Below are 15,311 nucleotides of genomic sequence, written 5' to 3' on the forward strand. Positions count from 1 at the left end.
GTGTTATGATGAGCCTAGCTGAGATGATGGCTAGCCGGAGGAGAACCCATGGGATTCTATATGATATGTGTGACAAGCCCTGCAGGCATTGGCCGAATCAAACAGTTTGCACAAGTGATATTGGACCCATAAAAATGTGAAACTAAAAGAAAGAGCATAAAAGTAAAGTTTGAAAGTGCATGAGTAATAAATGAAATGCATAAGTATATAAGTCAACATATTAGTATATGTGCACTACAAACTCACGACATTCATGTGTATGTGTATGCATGAGATTTACTTACTGAGCGTTAGCTCATTATGTTATTTTCCAACATTTTTCCAGGTGTGGCTTTAGCTGTTGAGCAACTTGTGGAGCACGGACTAAGTAGCAATGCAATAATGGTTTAGAGTTTTCATATGGCTGCCTTAAATTTAAAGTACTCATACGTGTAATAATTTCTTCTAATAAGTTTATATAAAAGTTTTAAATTTTTCTGTATTTCTTCGTATCATTTTATTTAATTCTTTTGGTCAAGTGCCTTACATACTCGTAAACCCTAGAATTATGAGTATGTGGCAGACGTACCCTACCTTAGGGACGTTATAATTATCTTCGAGATGTGAAAAATAGGGATGATTGGAGGCTCGTTAATGAATACATTCCGAGGAATGTATGGGATTTCTCAAATTCCGATGTTGATGATACTGAGACCACAAATGATATACCAATATTGCAAGAAGTTAATTCTTCTTCATTTCAGTTGTGGGTAGAACTTCCAATTTTTGATAATCTTCAGTATGATCGGGTTGATGTCAATGCCACTAAAGTGTACAACGTCGATGATTTGATTGGCGAAGGTTCAGATGAATTTGTCGTCGATGATGAAGTTGAATTTGAAGACGACACGTTGGCCGAGTATGAAGACGATGAGGATGACGACAATGTTCTAGTCGATAGTGATAGTGATAGTGGTGTCCGTAATGATGTTGTAGTTAGTGATGATGAGGACAGTGATATGTAATTTGAACCAATATATGTAACTTTTTATTTAATTCAATGAAAACTTTCTTTATTATCATTAATTAATGATAGTATCAGATATAGGTACACATGCACCTATTGGATGCCTTGGGGATAGTCAATGTATTTATGTACTGGTACTCATTTTTTCAAGATATTTGATTAAATATCTTGAAAAAATGGGTATTCGAACATGTTTTCTTACTATCTCTAAGGGATCCACTAGGTCGTAATATAGTAGGTTAGAGATCCACTATGTCGTAATATGGTAGGTTGGGAAAGACAATAAGTAATAAAATGTTAATTTAATAACAAAAAACAATAGTGATGCACCTAGTGGATGCCTTGGGGATAGCCAATGTATTCATGTATTGCTCCTCATTTTTTCAAAATGTTTGAGAAACATTTTAAAAAAATGAGGAGAAGTACATGATTCCTTACTACCTCCAAAGGATTCACTAGGTCGGAATATGGTAGGTTTGGAAATACCATAATGAATAAATATTAATTTTATAACAAAAAACAACAGACATACATAATTTGAATTAGTTAATTAATGAATATTTTAATGTAGAATGGCCGAACCAAGTAATGACACAGGTGGTGGCTCCAAGAGGGGTAGGGGAGCTTATTACAGTGCCAATATCGAGAAGGAGCTGGCCACCAAAAAAGTTAGTCATTTGAAAGTAGAGTTTGATGCACAAACTGGAAAAACTATTAAAACGTACGACAAGTGGTTCAACAATTCCATGGCTCGTTATTTGCGTAACACCGTACCCCCAACTAAACTAGCTTGGGAACAAGTAAAACTAGCTGATATCCAAGTTATTCAAAATAGGCTATCTGTAAGCATTTTTTAAACCTTTAATAACTCATTATTAAATATTTTGTCTATCTTCATAATATTTTAACAAATTCCAAATTTAATTGTGATTTTAGGACAAATTCATTTATCCACAAGACAATCCAGCAATCAACGATGTCATGGTAAGACAAATGCAAAAATATCTGACTGATTAGCGCCACACGATGAAGAAACACTGGGTAGAGGTTGGAGGAGAGGTGGACAATGAGAGAGCGAAGTCAAAATCTTTTGGGTCAATTACTTCTTTTGATTGGGCAATTCTATGTGATTTTTGGGCTTCTGATTCTCAGCAAGTATGCCGTAGATTTTACATTAAATAAAATTACAATCTAGATTAATGAGTACTGTTTTCTGTTTGAAGCGTATATCGAAAAAAAATAAAGAAGCTCGAGCACAAATGACCATACCAGGAGGACACGATTCCAAATCCATCGTTGCCCATGTTTATGATCACGTAAATTATAATAACCTATATCCTTACATTTACGAAAATATTATAAATGTCACAATGTTTAAATAATTTGTTTTTTTAAATGGACCCATCTACTGGCGAGCTCCCGAGCATGATCGACACATTCGAGCACCTCCACAAGAAGAAGGATAAGTGGATTAGTGATGTAGCGGCGACAAAACATGTAAGTTGCATAACCTTAACTAATTTATGATAATTTAATTTTAAAAAAGTTTAGTAAATAATTAATAAATATTAATTATTAATTGGTTGTTGTCAATTAGTAATTATTTATTAATTATTAATTAAATTTTTAACAATTAAATATTTATAATCTATGTGCCAATATTTTTATGATTAATGACTGTGAACTAAGATAAAAAAAAGAATGTAACTAATGTTGTCCCCGTATCAGGGAGCTTGTGGACTAAAGTAAATTTGGTTATGAAAATCCATATCTAAATAAAAAAACATGCAAATATTGTTGATGTATATGTTTGGAGACGTAAATTCCCCATTAATGGAATTAACTGCACTTACCGTATATATCAACAACATCTTCATGATTTTGATTTAGATATGGATTTTCATGACCAAATTTACTTTAGCCCACTTGCTCCCTGATACAGGAACAAAATTAATTACATTATTTTTCAATCACTGGTATGCAGTCATTAATGATAGGATGTTGGCAGATAGATAATAAAGTTATATTTTATATGTTGTTATATTAAAAATTTATAAGTTAGGTTTTCAAATAATGTTATATTGGAATTCGAGATATGTGCTTTTTATTGTGCAGACTGAGATGACCGAGCGTTGAGCATCGCAGAGTATGGCCCCTGTATCATCTGCTGCTTTTTGTGTCGGCGATAATGTCGACGGTCAGTTCCCGCTTGATATGGATATTTTCACGGATGTCCTTGGACCCCGATCGCGTTATAAGAAAGGGTTTGGGGGGTTGCCTAGGTTGAAGGCAATTGGCGCAAAGAGGGCAGCATCTTCGTCAACTTCTCAAATGTCCGGGCAATTGCCACCTGAAGTGGACAACATTTTGCAGCAAATTGAGGACATTATGCTAGAAAATCTGAACCTAAAAAAGCATAATTCTAAACTTAAGAGTTGTCAACGGCGTCAAGATCTCCTGCTCAGTGCTTTGTTGAAGCAGGTTGGTGAAATGGTTTATGGTTTTACTGTTGACTTACCATAACAGGATTCGGACGAGGACGATGATGCTGACGGGGGCGGGGATGATGAGGCGGGCAGTACTCATTTATAAAACTTTTTATTTATTTATTTAAAGTTTAATTTATTAGACATTTATTTTACTAAACTACTTTTATATTTTCATGTTTGGTGGAGACAATAAATATTAATAGTTGTAATTTTTTTGTATTTATTTATAAAATTTTAATTTTAATTTTATTTCTAATTAAATAATATTACTAAAAAATTAAATAATTATTAATATATTAAAATCGAAATTTATTAATTAATATTAATATATTGAAAATAAAATTAGTAATATAATCAAAAAATTATTTTTACCAGCGCAAAATTACGTCGGCAAAAATCTCAACCCTCACTGCATATATACACCTTTCCCGGCGCAAAAACGCGCCACTAAAAGAGTCAACTTTTGCCGGCGCATTTTTGCGCCGCTAAAAGTGTTTTCCACAACAACGTGACAAATTTTTTTGCTGGCGCATCCTTATTTTTACCGGCGCATTTTTTCGTCGCTAAAAGATACTATTGCCGGCGCATTACATTTTGTGTCGGCAAAAGCGAAATTAGCGACGGGGGTACGTCACGGACCTTTGCCGGCGCAAATTTTGCGCCGGCAAAAGTGAGGTTTTTTGTAGTGTGTGTTGAGAATTGCCCACTCTAGTCTAGGTGATTCTAATGATATTTTGGAAGACTGTGAAGAAAATTGAAAGATCGGTTCATTTTCTTAGTGATACTCTACGACATAAATGATACAAGGTTAGAGAAACTGATCGGAAGCACTAATACATTCCGCTGCGTATAATGTAAGTGTTCTTATCATTATCTCTGTTTAAATTCAATTATAGAAACATATTCTAGGTTGTCATATATTAATTTCTTTAATATAAGATTTACATGAAAATAATTAAGATAGAAATTTAATTTAATACCATTATTTTAATATTATTAAAGAGTAAATGACAGCTAAAATACTTAATATTTTTAAAATGTTGCACTCTTATACCCAATTTTTTTTGTAGTAAATATACTCAATATCTTCAAAATGTTATATTTTTATATTCAAACTTTGTTTGACGGTGAATATACTTAATGTTTTTAAAATATTATATGTTCATACCTATTTTTTTTAAATTATTTTAAGAAATAATAAGATAACGAAAGAAAAATATAAAATTTTAGTTATTTTAAAGTCCCAGAGAAATAAAAGAGAATGAGAGGGAAGAGTCAGGACAGAATATTAGGGAAAATATCATACAAATAAACTTTTAATTTTTTTTTTCTTTCTAAATTTTAGTTTAAAAAGAAACCGTAAAAATAAAAAATCTCAAAATATCGTATATTTCCATTTTTTTTTATCATATACGGTCATGCGTAATTTTCCCAATATTATTCCCACCCCAGGGATAAAATCGTCAATTGAAAAAGAATGATATGCCCGAGTCATTAAGGTCCGTAAGACTCAGTAGTATCTGATTCTGAGGTTTTGTTTTGTGGGTCTTATAATAATATTCGACGAATTTCGCCAAACCCAAAAGCAAGACAACTTTTGGAGAGGAGACCCTTCTTCTCCTTCTTTGTCTTCTCAACCGGATCGGTTTCGTTCTCTCTTATCGGAAGTTTTGCTCTGCTTTTGCGGTAGCCATGGGGAGAGGAAAGTACAAGAGCAAGCCCACGGGTCACCGCCAGTTCTCAACTCCCGAAGAGATGCGTAAGCCTATCAAATACCCTTTTGCTTTCTGTTTGGTTCCCTAGAATGTATCTATCTATTTGCTGAAACCCATTTCTGATTTGTCGACCGGCTTCATTTGTACGGACTATTTAAATTTTTTTTTTTCTTGATTTGTTCTTGAAGAGAGGGGTACTGGGTTATTATTGGTTGCTAAGGTACTAATTAATAACTTTTGATATTACTTGATTGATAATCGAATTGTATTGATTTGTTTCTTTGTTTGATATTCCCTATTCTAGAACATTTCTAGTGTTTTGTGAAGTTTGAATTTGAGCCCTGAATTAAAAAAAAAAAAAAATTTATTTTCCTGTTTATCGCTTTCATTTTTTTTAAAAAATTCTTTGAATAAGAGTTTGTAATGATTCTTGAACTAGTATGAGCCATGAGATAGATTGCTGGTACATGAGAGTATATATATTTCTGATTTAATTATGTGATTTGAAGTACATAATTGTTGATGCATGTTAACTTCTCTAACCTGCTGACCTATTGATGGGGTGAGGAGTTAATACTGATTTGTTTTCGCCTTGTTGGTACTCTTGGTTCACAACATGGCTCTTAATCTTGTGATAAGCTAGGAAAAAGATAACCTTTTTATTCATGAGTTAATGTATTGTTGGTGGGAGATAATGAGCACTGCTGTGTTTATTCTTGTGGGAGAAGTGGAACGAAGGAGAGGGGCTGGGAGAATTAGTGGATGAAATTTTAGTATTGTTGTTTGATGGGAAGTATTTTGGGAGATAGGGGTTTGGATAATGGGTTTAATCATTAGTTTGTACATATTTTTTTTTATTTCTCAATAATTGGAGAGATAGTTTTGTCATTAGTTTGCACCATTATTTTTTCTCTATAGTCTATATAATTTGATGGATAGTGTGATTGTTTTATAGAAAGCATTTTGGGAGTTAAGGTATTGGGTTGGTGATGGACTTAATCACTAGTTTCTACATATTTCTAATTTCTATATAGTTGGACAGATTATCTCCTTTTTCTCATATCATACACTAGAATAAAGGAGATGACTAGGATAAGGTTGGTGGGAGATAATGAGCACTGCTGTGTTTATTCTTCTTTTGTCTTCTTTAAGATCTAATAGGTTTATAGCTTTCCTTGTGCTTTTGGTTGGTTTGTAGCTTTCATTCCATTGTGCCTAATCTTCCTGCTTTTTTTTTCTCTTGAAATTCTTATATACATTTCCGTAACTGGTACTGCCAGACTTCATAATGTCCTCTAGTCTAACATCTTTTCCAGTTTTTTTTAATAACCAAACTTGAACTAAATATGTATTCTTTTGATATAACCGTTTGTTTATCATATAATTGCAGTTGCTGGAACTTCTACTCGCCCTCGCACTTTTAAAAAGGTTTTTACTCTCTCTCTCTTCAAACACAATGCACAAATATATATGTATATATATTCATTGTAGTTAATCTGAGTTTTGTGATGCACATTTTTCTATGAATTTTTATTTCTTTTTTGTCTTAAGCAAGTTATTCTGTGTGATGTTACTAGCAAGAAGTTGAATATGAGGAAGAACAAGAATCTGCAGAAGAATCTGGAGAAGAATCAGATGGAAACAATGAGGTTAGTGTGTCTTATTGTCATAATATAGAGCTATTTGAATGTTTTTGACTGTTTTATGCACGGGACTTTTTGTGATGGAATTATATGTTCTGTTCAATTACGAAAGCAGAAGCGTAAAGGTACTCAAGGAATTATTGAGATTGAAAATCCTAATTTGGCAAAGCCGAAGACCTTGAAAGCTAGAGATATCGATGTAAGTTAAACAACTTTCCCTCTGTGCATTGTCTATGTTGTAGTTGTATAGAAATGTAATGCTGTTTTATTTTGCAGCCTACCAAAACAACTGAACTTTCAAGGCGTGAAAGGTAAATTTATGCTCATTTTTCCTCCCTACTCTTGTCTAGTATATTTTTCATACAACTGTGAAAAAAGTATATCTTAATTTGGGTTTAATGTGACAATTTTTGAGATTTAAGTTGGAAATATTATATTACCTTTCACTGAGAAACTATTTTCTAGTTTGAAAATTTCCTTAGGGAGGAATTTTATGTGGTTGAATCTCATATATCTTTCTGCAGAGAAGAATTGGAAAAACAGAGAGCTCATGAGCGATATATGCGACTTCAGGAACAAGGGAAAACAGAACAAGCAAGGAAAGACTTAGGTAAACGATCTTAAATGTCGTTTTTTCTAACCATAAATAGGCGTACATTTGCACTCAAGATATTCTTTAATATACGCGTTGAGATGGATGAACAACTTGGAATAAATACAGTTCCTGATATAATTATGTTACTGATGTGCGTGGCTACTGGCTCTTTCCGCAATGAACAAGCTTAAGTTTCATGAGAAAGGGGATAGCTGTTCTCACTTCTAATGTTCTGCTCGTGTTGCTTACTTTTTTCAGAGCGTTTATCCCTTATCCGACAACAAAGGGCAGAAGCTGCTAAAAAGCGAGAAGAAGAAAAAGCCGGTAATATATCAAGAACATTATAGTTTTCTCTTTGCCTTTTCAAGTAATGAACAAATTGGTATTAATAAGTTAGTGATTTGCAGCCAAAGAACAGAAGAAGACCGAAGCTCGCAAATGATCTTGTTGGAAAATCGGTTCTGCTGCCGCTGCTACATTGGGATGAAACATAAATGTTACTTGCAGATTTGCTTGCTAGTTATCATATATTTCTAAATCATCAGTTCGTACTTCTTGCTTGACAGTTTAATTTTTTTTTTAGTTTGTAACTTTATATCTCGAAGTAGGTTTATTTTGCTTTATTTTCTCACCCAAGTTATACTTTATCATATTTGAGACAATATATTGTAGTATTAAAAACAAAATTCCCATGTTGGTTGGTGCTGTCATTTTATTGCAGTATTTCTTTTGTTATAGTTGTTTTGGCACTTAGTGTTGATTTTTATTTTCATTTTTTGTGTTGTTTTAACTCATTATGTTGTTTACAATTTTTTTTGGTCTATATTTGTTTACAGACTACTGTATTTTGGCGTTTTTATTATGTAACTTGTATAAAAACATTTCAATAACAAGATTAGTGTGTTAATTTTAATTTGTAACTTAATTGAGCACATTTCAATTACTAAGATTTATCTGTTATTTGTTTGGTACATTGTTACACATATGTTATTGAGTGTTGAAATTATGGAAATCTTGTCACTTAGGAATATATGAGAATTCCTTTTCTTTGACACTTTTTCAAGTGCGGTTCATTATCTATTATCTTAAATGGGTATTTTCTATAGTTTGGGGGGATCTTGGCCATTCAAAACACTTCGGGGGCAAAACTATACAAGGGTCATAGTTCGGGAAAAAATGTTATTTTTCCTTAACAAAATCAGATTTAAACAAATTAAATCAAATTCTTCAAATGAATCATTAAACCTGAAGCAAACTCTGATTTTGAACATTAAAAAAAAAATCCAAATTCTTCAACCGACTATAATAAACTACATAAATTTTGTTACCAAATTCAACCAACACAACCATGTATAGATCTCTACTAAAAACAAATATAAGTCCTCCATAAATGTTTACATACACAATTACCTTCTCACAAAATGATATCTCTCCACTAGGGTTGGCAATATGGGGCGGTGGGGCGGGTTTGCTCCACATTAAACGGGGTAGGTACGGAGTGGGGTGAACTGTCCTGTATAGTTATTTATATTTAAAAAAAAAAATTAGTCTGTAATGGAAATGAAATTTTGATACTTGGATGTTTAAATGGTCCTAGTAGTTTTTGTTTTAATTTAGTGACTTATTTTGTTGTTATTCATGCGTAAAATCAATTTTTTTAGGATGATTAGATTATAAAGAGAAGTGAAGGTTGACATTAGAATTTTTTTATTAGTTTTGTATTTTGTTTTGAGAGCAATTGTTTTAACGAATAGTGGTTGTTTAACAACTTAAGAAATTTTATTTTGTTTTAAAAAAAAAAAAAAAAATCAACGGAGCGAGCGGGTCAATTGAGTTTGACTCGCTCCACTCCATTTATTAAACGGGGTAGGTTTTATTTCTGGAAAGGTCGACCCACCACATTGACATCCCTACTCACCAACCCCACTTACGCCAATTGTCAAGGTCACCAAGTTTTTCATATTCCTCAAAACTAGGTCTCGACATTTAACACTTAATTTATTGCAATATATGTACAAATTAAAAAAATTCTAAGCCAATATCAAGATCAATGTACCGATAAAGTGGATGGTATGAACAAAAACTTTAGATGATCTCCTCTTAATTGCCCTTCATGCTCCATCAACAAATAATCAAAGCTATTAATAATATGCATTTAAAGTTTACCCAAAAATCACATCTAACAAAATATATATACATGGAACTTCTGCTATGCGGGCGTACAGAATGCCTGCACAATTACAGTTTTATATATATATATATTTTTTTAAAACCTGACATAAGTAAACCTGACACTGAGAAGACCTTATTCAATATTTCGGACATTGGACAGTGCACACGTACATATTAGTAAATAATTATTTTATTAATTTATTAGGCTAGATTGACCATTCAATTCCCACAGAGTATGCAGTTAAATTATTGGAACCTACGGAGGACACCGTCCATCCACCATCCCACTCACCCTTCTTCATTCTATAAATAACATTGCTTTTCTTCAATATTGTTCGACTGAGATATGTTCAATGTCCACCTGAAATTAGAGTCTACCTTATACCCCACCTCTACCCACCCCAAATCCAACTGAAACTAAATCACTCAATCACACTGACAAAAAATTATTCTTTACAGCCAACCACCTTATCACTTAAAAATATTACCTCTCTACAGTTATGTTAACATAGATACCCTTTTCATGGTCAATGTGTGGATCAACTTCACCAAAATTATGGGCCAAAAAAACTTGATTTTCATGGTTAGTGTGTGGATTCACTTCACCAAAATTACTTAACACTTGATGACACTTAGATGAGACTTGCCCAAGCGTAGACAACAAGCAATTAAAACATGACATCAATCAATCCACCTTCAAACTAGAATCACCTCACATACAATCATTACTCATAATGGAACCATGGTCCCTTGTGCCATCTTCCTCTAACTTCTTACCCAGCAATAAATGCTTTAATGGTTGAGTGTTGCTATTTGACATATTAAGATGTCCAACACCAATATGAGATGACACTTTATAATTGGTGAGTGATATCTTATAGTACTTATTAAATTAAAATATATAGGACCCGATATTAGATTATACTAATAACATTCTGCCATCTCTTTATTGTGTAGTGGTACCCTTTAGCAATTATCTAAATATTTCTTAATACATCATTAGAATAAAAGACATCATTTTAACAAAGGGGGCTACTATATGAAGGACATTCATTTCCTCCATAAAAGAAGAGACTAATGACTTCAAAATTAAATCTTGGGCCTTAATGGAATCAATATGACCAGTTTCTTGTTCAATGATAGTGCATAAATCCCCTCAACCATATAACTAAAACATCCTTTCATTTCTTCAAAAATGTTACCCAAACCAAAAATACATCACACAATTAGTTAACAAACCCACAAACCTATTAAATACGGTCCATTTTTAATTATTACAATACCAAAAATAATTCTGCATTAATTTTCAAACGAGAAAATATTATTTTGGTCTCTGTGTTTTTTCCTATTATGCGGTCGACCCTGTGTTTTGTTAAATGACAATTCAGATTCTGTATTTTACAAAATAGATCAAAATAGTACCCTAGACCCTATTATGGTCAAAGTATTTTCAATTATAAGATTAATTATTGAGTCACTAGTGATGTGATGAGTTCATAAAAGCGGAGAAAGTGGTCAAGGAGCTGAGAATGAAATATTATATTTGAATTTTTTTTGACCAAAATTGGGTGTAAAATACTATTTTGATCAATTTTGTAAAACACATTATTTGAATTATTATTTAACAAAACACAAAAACTAAAATTCAGAAGGACAAAAAAAATTCTATTTGATAAAGTTTTAAATGATCCTAACAATAAAGCAATTCGAAACGAATCTATTGGACTAAAAGAAATCAGAAAAAAAGTTCATTGCTGGTCATACAAATTAATAAACAATTTTGAACGCACAGATGGTCCAATTATCCCATTGTACAAAATAGAAGGGCAAACTCTATTTTCCCTTTACAAACTCCAATCGAATATGGAAGATGTCAAATTATCAACCCTTTAAAAGTTAAAGGGAATATACTTATTTAGTACCCTATGTTTTTGCAAAATATCATTTTGGTACTCTCTGTTTTCAATAATGCTCATATGGTACCCTGTAATTTAAAATCGTACATATTTGGTACCCTAAACTCAGATTTGATAGATAAAATTTTGTCAATATGATCAAACTATCATTAGTTATATGTAATTATGTAATTAAATTTAAATTTGTAACTTACATAATTGACAGCCGTTTGATTAAATTGACAAAATTTTATCAATAAAATCTGAGTTTAGGCTACCAAATATGTACGATTTTAAAATACAGGGTACCATATGAGCATTATTGAAAACAGAGGCTACCAAAATGATACTTTGCAAAAATAGTGAAAAAAAATATTTTCCAATTTTAACTCAGCCAAACGCCACCTCAGCATTAACAGGTGGCAGTATGCAGTGATACAATAACTTCTTCTTCTTCTTCTTCAACTTTCTCTTCATCACATTCGATTTGCAGAGATGAGTGAACCCCAAAACCCCCCAAACCCTGACAACCTTCCTTCTTCCTCAAACGAATCCAAGCATGGCCGAGCTAACAGCAGCTTCTCAGGCCTAAAGGGTCACTTCCCCAACCCACCTGACTCGACCAATCCTGACCCGGCCACACTCCGGGACCAGTGGAGGTTCGCCATCAGGCAGTACAGTAAGTGGTACTCTCACGCTTGGGGCACCGCCATTCTCGCCGGAGTTTCTTTCTTCGCCCTGGGTTGGATCATCAAGGGTTCCAATCCTCTCCCCTCTCTCAGCCATCGAGATTCCACTGACCCTCCTCCTCCTCCTCCTCCTTCACCTTCCGATGAAGCTCAACAATGAAGATTTTCCCTTTCTGGGTCGGTTTATTTTCTTTACAAAATTGTTCAAGTTCGTTCTTAGATAATCGATTTAAACTAAATTGATTTTTTTTTTGTTGACAGGGGATTCCAGGCCTATGAATACACCAGTTCTTAGAAAGACGAGGCTTGAGTGACCCTATATGCCTGTGGAGTTGAGTACCTTCGAAAATGTAATAATGGATCTCTTGTAACTATCTTAGGTCCTTTCAGTAAAGAGATTTTTCAAACACTTTTCTTCTTCTTCTTCTTCAAGTTTTTGTACTTTTAAACAAGCCAAACGATGTAAAGAAAAATGTGATGATGAGTGGAAAATTGAAATGAATGCATGTTCAGATTGAAAAGTTTAGTATGTTTTCCAATTTTATTGTTTGAGCAATTAGTTGTTATCTTATGTTTCAGTTGGAAGTGCCATTTGAGACTAATGAGTTCGAATCTTGGTATTGTATAGGTTTGTGTTGTGTGAGAATTTAAATCTTAGCATTCTTGATTAGTAATAGATCAAAATAGTATCCTAGGATTAGGTTGGCTAGATTTCTCTGGATTTTGTAGATTATAAAACCTATGTTGAGAATTTCTTTTGTTTGCCGATTTCACCACTGTAATCCATAAATGTGGCTTGTGCTATAGATATTTTACTTATAGATAACAGAAAACCTCTTGGTGAAAAAACTGAATCAAAAAAGGAAATAATTTGGTTATACTAGTACACATGGAAACACCAGTTCAAATTGAATCAAAGAAAGAAGAGCATCACAAAACATGTTTTCAGAATCCTATCTTTCGACTAGAATAGACAAGTTTCCAAGTACCCCAAAAACAAAAACGATCAAACTACGAGAAGAGCTAATTTTTCTGTAGACAAAGCCTTTAATGAAAATCAGGTCGACCTCTGTATAAACATTGACCAAAGCATGGTCTTCAAAAACACATCTAAAACCCTTTTTTTTGATGGTAAGTTAAGCTGAGCAACAACTGGCTTTCTTCACAGCCGATACATCGTCCTTGCCCCCGACATTGATCGTCTGTCCTTTAGGCAAGGCTGCAGGGTCCTCACCAATGTCGAGGGCCTTCCTGCTAACCACGCGATAGATTTGAGTCAAAACTTCAGTGAAGGCATTCTCGACGTTCATGGACTCGAGGGCAGATGTTTCCATGAAAAAGGTGTTCTCTTTCTCAGCGAAAGCTTTGGCATCTTCGGTGGAAACTGCTCTCAGGTGACGCAGATCAGCCTTGTTTCCGACTAGCATGATCACTATGTTGGCATCCGTGTGATCCCTAAGCTCCTTCAACCATCTTTCTACATTCTCAAATGTCACATGACGAGTAACATCATAGACTAGTAGAGCACCAACAGCACCTCGATAGTATGCACTGGTGATTGCTCGATACCTTCATACACAAAAAAGCTCAATGAGAACGATAGTTGCAGAAAATAAGGGAATAAAACAGGAATTCCTTCCCAGAGTTACTATGTCTATCCCAAAATACTCTGCACCATTCTTGCTTTCTCAAATCCCAGGTCCCGGCCAACAGTTATATCGATATTAAGAGCACTTTAAAGCTTACATTGTAGGGAAACTATGTCCTTGACTCAATAAAACTCATGCATCATTGTTAAGCACTTTCATGTTCAGAAAACACAGTAGCCTAGCTTGTTTAAAATCATCGAATATAGTAAGGAATAAGCTATAGCACTCGGTTTTATAACATATGTATAATAGATCATTGAAATGAATAGGCTGTTACAATTAAAATCTCTCCTTACCCTACTTTTTATCCCAACAAAAGAATTTGGAAATTCGGTTATAAACATTCAAAAAAGGCTTATCCAGGAATGATCTTTGTTCCTGATCATAAAACAAGGGCTTTTAAACTTCTTGGTCATGATTTGCTACAGAATTTATAACAATGAATCAATGAACTAAACTAATCTGTTTTGAGAAAACAGTATACTTTTCAATAAACAGTGATATTTTAATCTTCATAGCTCCTAAAACATAGAATTCAATTGCAGATCCATATTCCAAACAAAAGACAAAAGGTTGAACCCGAAACATGTTTTCTAATGTTACTAACCAGCATTATCATTTCATAATTGCTTATAACAAAATCAACACTGATTCAAAGTTAAACAATTGCAAATGATCAAATATCATGTCAATATACCAAGAAACAAAATCCATGAAAACCAAGATATAAGACATATCAAAATGTAATTTTCAAATCAAATTATTATATGCTCTGAATTGATTCTCAATTATGAATCGTACATTCAGAAAACTACACCTGTTCATGATCCCATGTATATATAAGTCATTATCTGATCCCTTTTTCTTTGAAAGAATCAACTACACAATTGGCTTCAATTTTCAGATGCAACCCAAAAAAAAAAACCCATACACGGGCACAGATCAAAATGCAATCCACCGATCCAAATCCAAGAAAGACGAAAAGAAAAGATTGGATCCAAACCTTTCTTGTCCAGCAGTGTCCCAAATTTGGGCCTTGACCACCTTATCATCGACTCGAATACTCCTAGTGGCGAACTCAACACCGATGGTGGATTTGGATTCGAGGCTAAACTCGTTCCTGGTAAATCTCGACAGCAGGTTCGATTTCCCAACCCCAGAGTCTCCGATCAACACCACCTTGAACAAATAATCATAATCATCGTCTGTTCTGTACGCCCCCATGTTGTTTTCGACACAATTACTAGTTTTCCTTTTTTTCTTAAGATTGATTGGTGGGGTAGAAAGTCAGAGAAAATTTTCTCAAAAATCTTATCTTTTTCTGTCTAAAACAACCCTCTAATCGAAAATCGAAAAGGGTAAGTTGGGTTTAAACTAAAAGAGGCAAAGATGTATTTATTGCAGGATTTGAATGAATCATGAGAGAGATGTAAAGAATAGTCAGAGCTGTATATCTAT

General features: G+C 33.5%; 3 protein-coding genes across 3 annotated transcripts; 2 read left to right on the forward strand and 1 right to left on the reverse strand.

Moving 5' to 3' along the window:
- Positions 1-4,984: 4,984 nt before the first annotated feature.
- On the forward strand, positions 4,985-8,185 carry LOC133801582 (uncharacterized). The gene is made up of 8 exons (XM_062239826.1): positions 4,985-5,254; positions 6,601-6,638; positions 6,788-6,859; positions 6,969-7,052; positions 7,130-7,164; positions 7,378-7,463; positions 7,707-7,772; positions 7,856-8,185. The coding sequence occupies exons 1-8, from the start codon at positions 5,188-5,190 to the stop codon at positions 7,888-7,890; spliced, it is 483 nt and encodes a 160-aa protein (XP_062095810.1). The 5' UTR covers positions 4,985-5,187; the 3' UTR covers positions 7,891-8,185.
- A 3,791-nt stretch (positions 8,186-11,976) lies between these two features.
- On the forward strand, positions 11,977-12,730 carry LOC133801584 (uncharacterized). The gene is made up of 2 exons (XM_062239828.1): positions 11,977-12,381; positions 12,466-12,730. The coding sequence occupies exon 1, from the start codon at positions 12,011-12,013 to the stop codon at positions 12,362-12,364; it is 354 nt and encodes a 117-aa protein (XP_062095812.1). The 5' UTR covers positions 11,977-12,010; the 3' UTR covers positions 12,365-12,381; positions 12,466-12,730.
- A 324-nt stretch (positions 12,731-13,054) lies between these two features.
- On the reverse strand, positions 13,055-15,311 carry LOC133801583 (ras-related protein RABA1f). Its single transcript, XM_062239827.1, has 2 exons — positions 14,857-15,311; positions 13,055-13,773 (listed from the first exon to the last, which is right to left on the reverse strand). Exons 1-2 carry the CDS (start codon positions 15,075-15,077, stop codon positions 13,341-13,343), a joined length of 654 nt encoding a protein of 217 aa, XP_062095811.1. The 5' UTR covers positions 15,078-15,311; the 3' UTR covers positions 13,055-13,340.

This window comes from Humulus lupulus, chromosome 9 (genome assembly GCF_963169125.1).
Source record: "Humulus lupulus chromosome 9, drHumLupu1.1, whole genome shotgun sequence".
NCBI lineage: Eukaryota > Viridiplantae > Streptophyta > Magnoliopsida > Rosales > Cannabaceae > Humulus > Humulus lupulus.

What these genes read in the sequence shown, in the direction of transcription:
- LOC133801583 (XM_062239827.1), bottom strand. Translation starts at nt 15,077, where the DNA reads ATGGGGGCGTACAGAACAGACGATGATTATGATTATTTGTTCAAGGTG. An exon ending in GACACTGCTGGACAAGAAAG is followed by an intron (nt 13,774 to 14,856) that starts GTTTGGATCCAA and finishes TTGTGTATGAAG; the next exon opens with GTATCGAGCAATCACCAGTG.
- LOC133801584 (XM_062239828.1), top strand. Translation starts at nt 12,011, where the DNA reads ATGAGTGAACCCCAAAACCCCCCAAACCCTGACAACCTTCCTTCTTCC.
- LOC133801582 (XM_062239826.1), top strand. Translation starts at nt 5,188, where the DNA reads ATGGGGAGAGGAAAGTACAAGAGCAAGCCCACGGGTCACCGCCAGTTC. An exon ending in CTCAACTCCCGAAGAGATGC is followed by an intron (nt 5,255 to 6,600) that starts GTAAGCCTATCA and finishes ATATAATTGCAG; the next exon opens with TTGCTGGAACTTCTACTCGC. An exon ending in TGAAAGCTAGAGATATCGAT is followed by an intron (nt 7,053 to 7,129) that starts GTAAGTTAAACA and finishes TTTATTTTGCAG; the next exon opens with CCTACCAAAACAACTGAACT.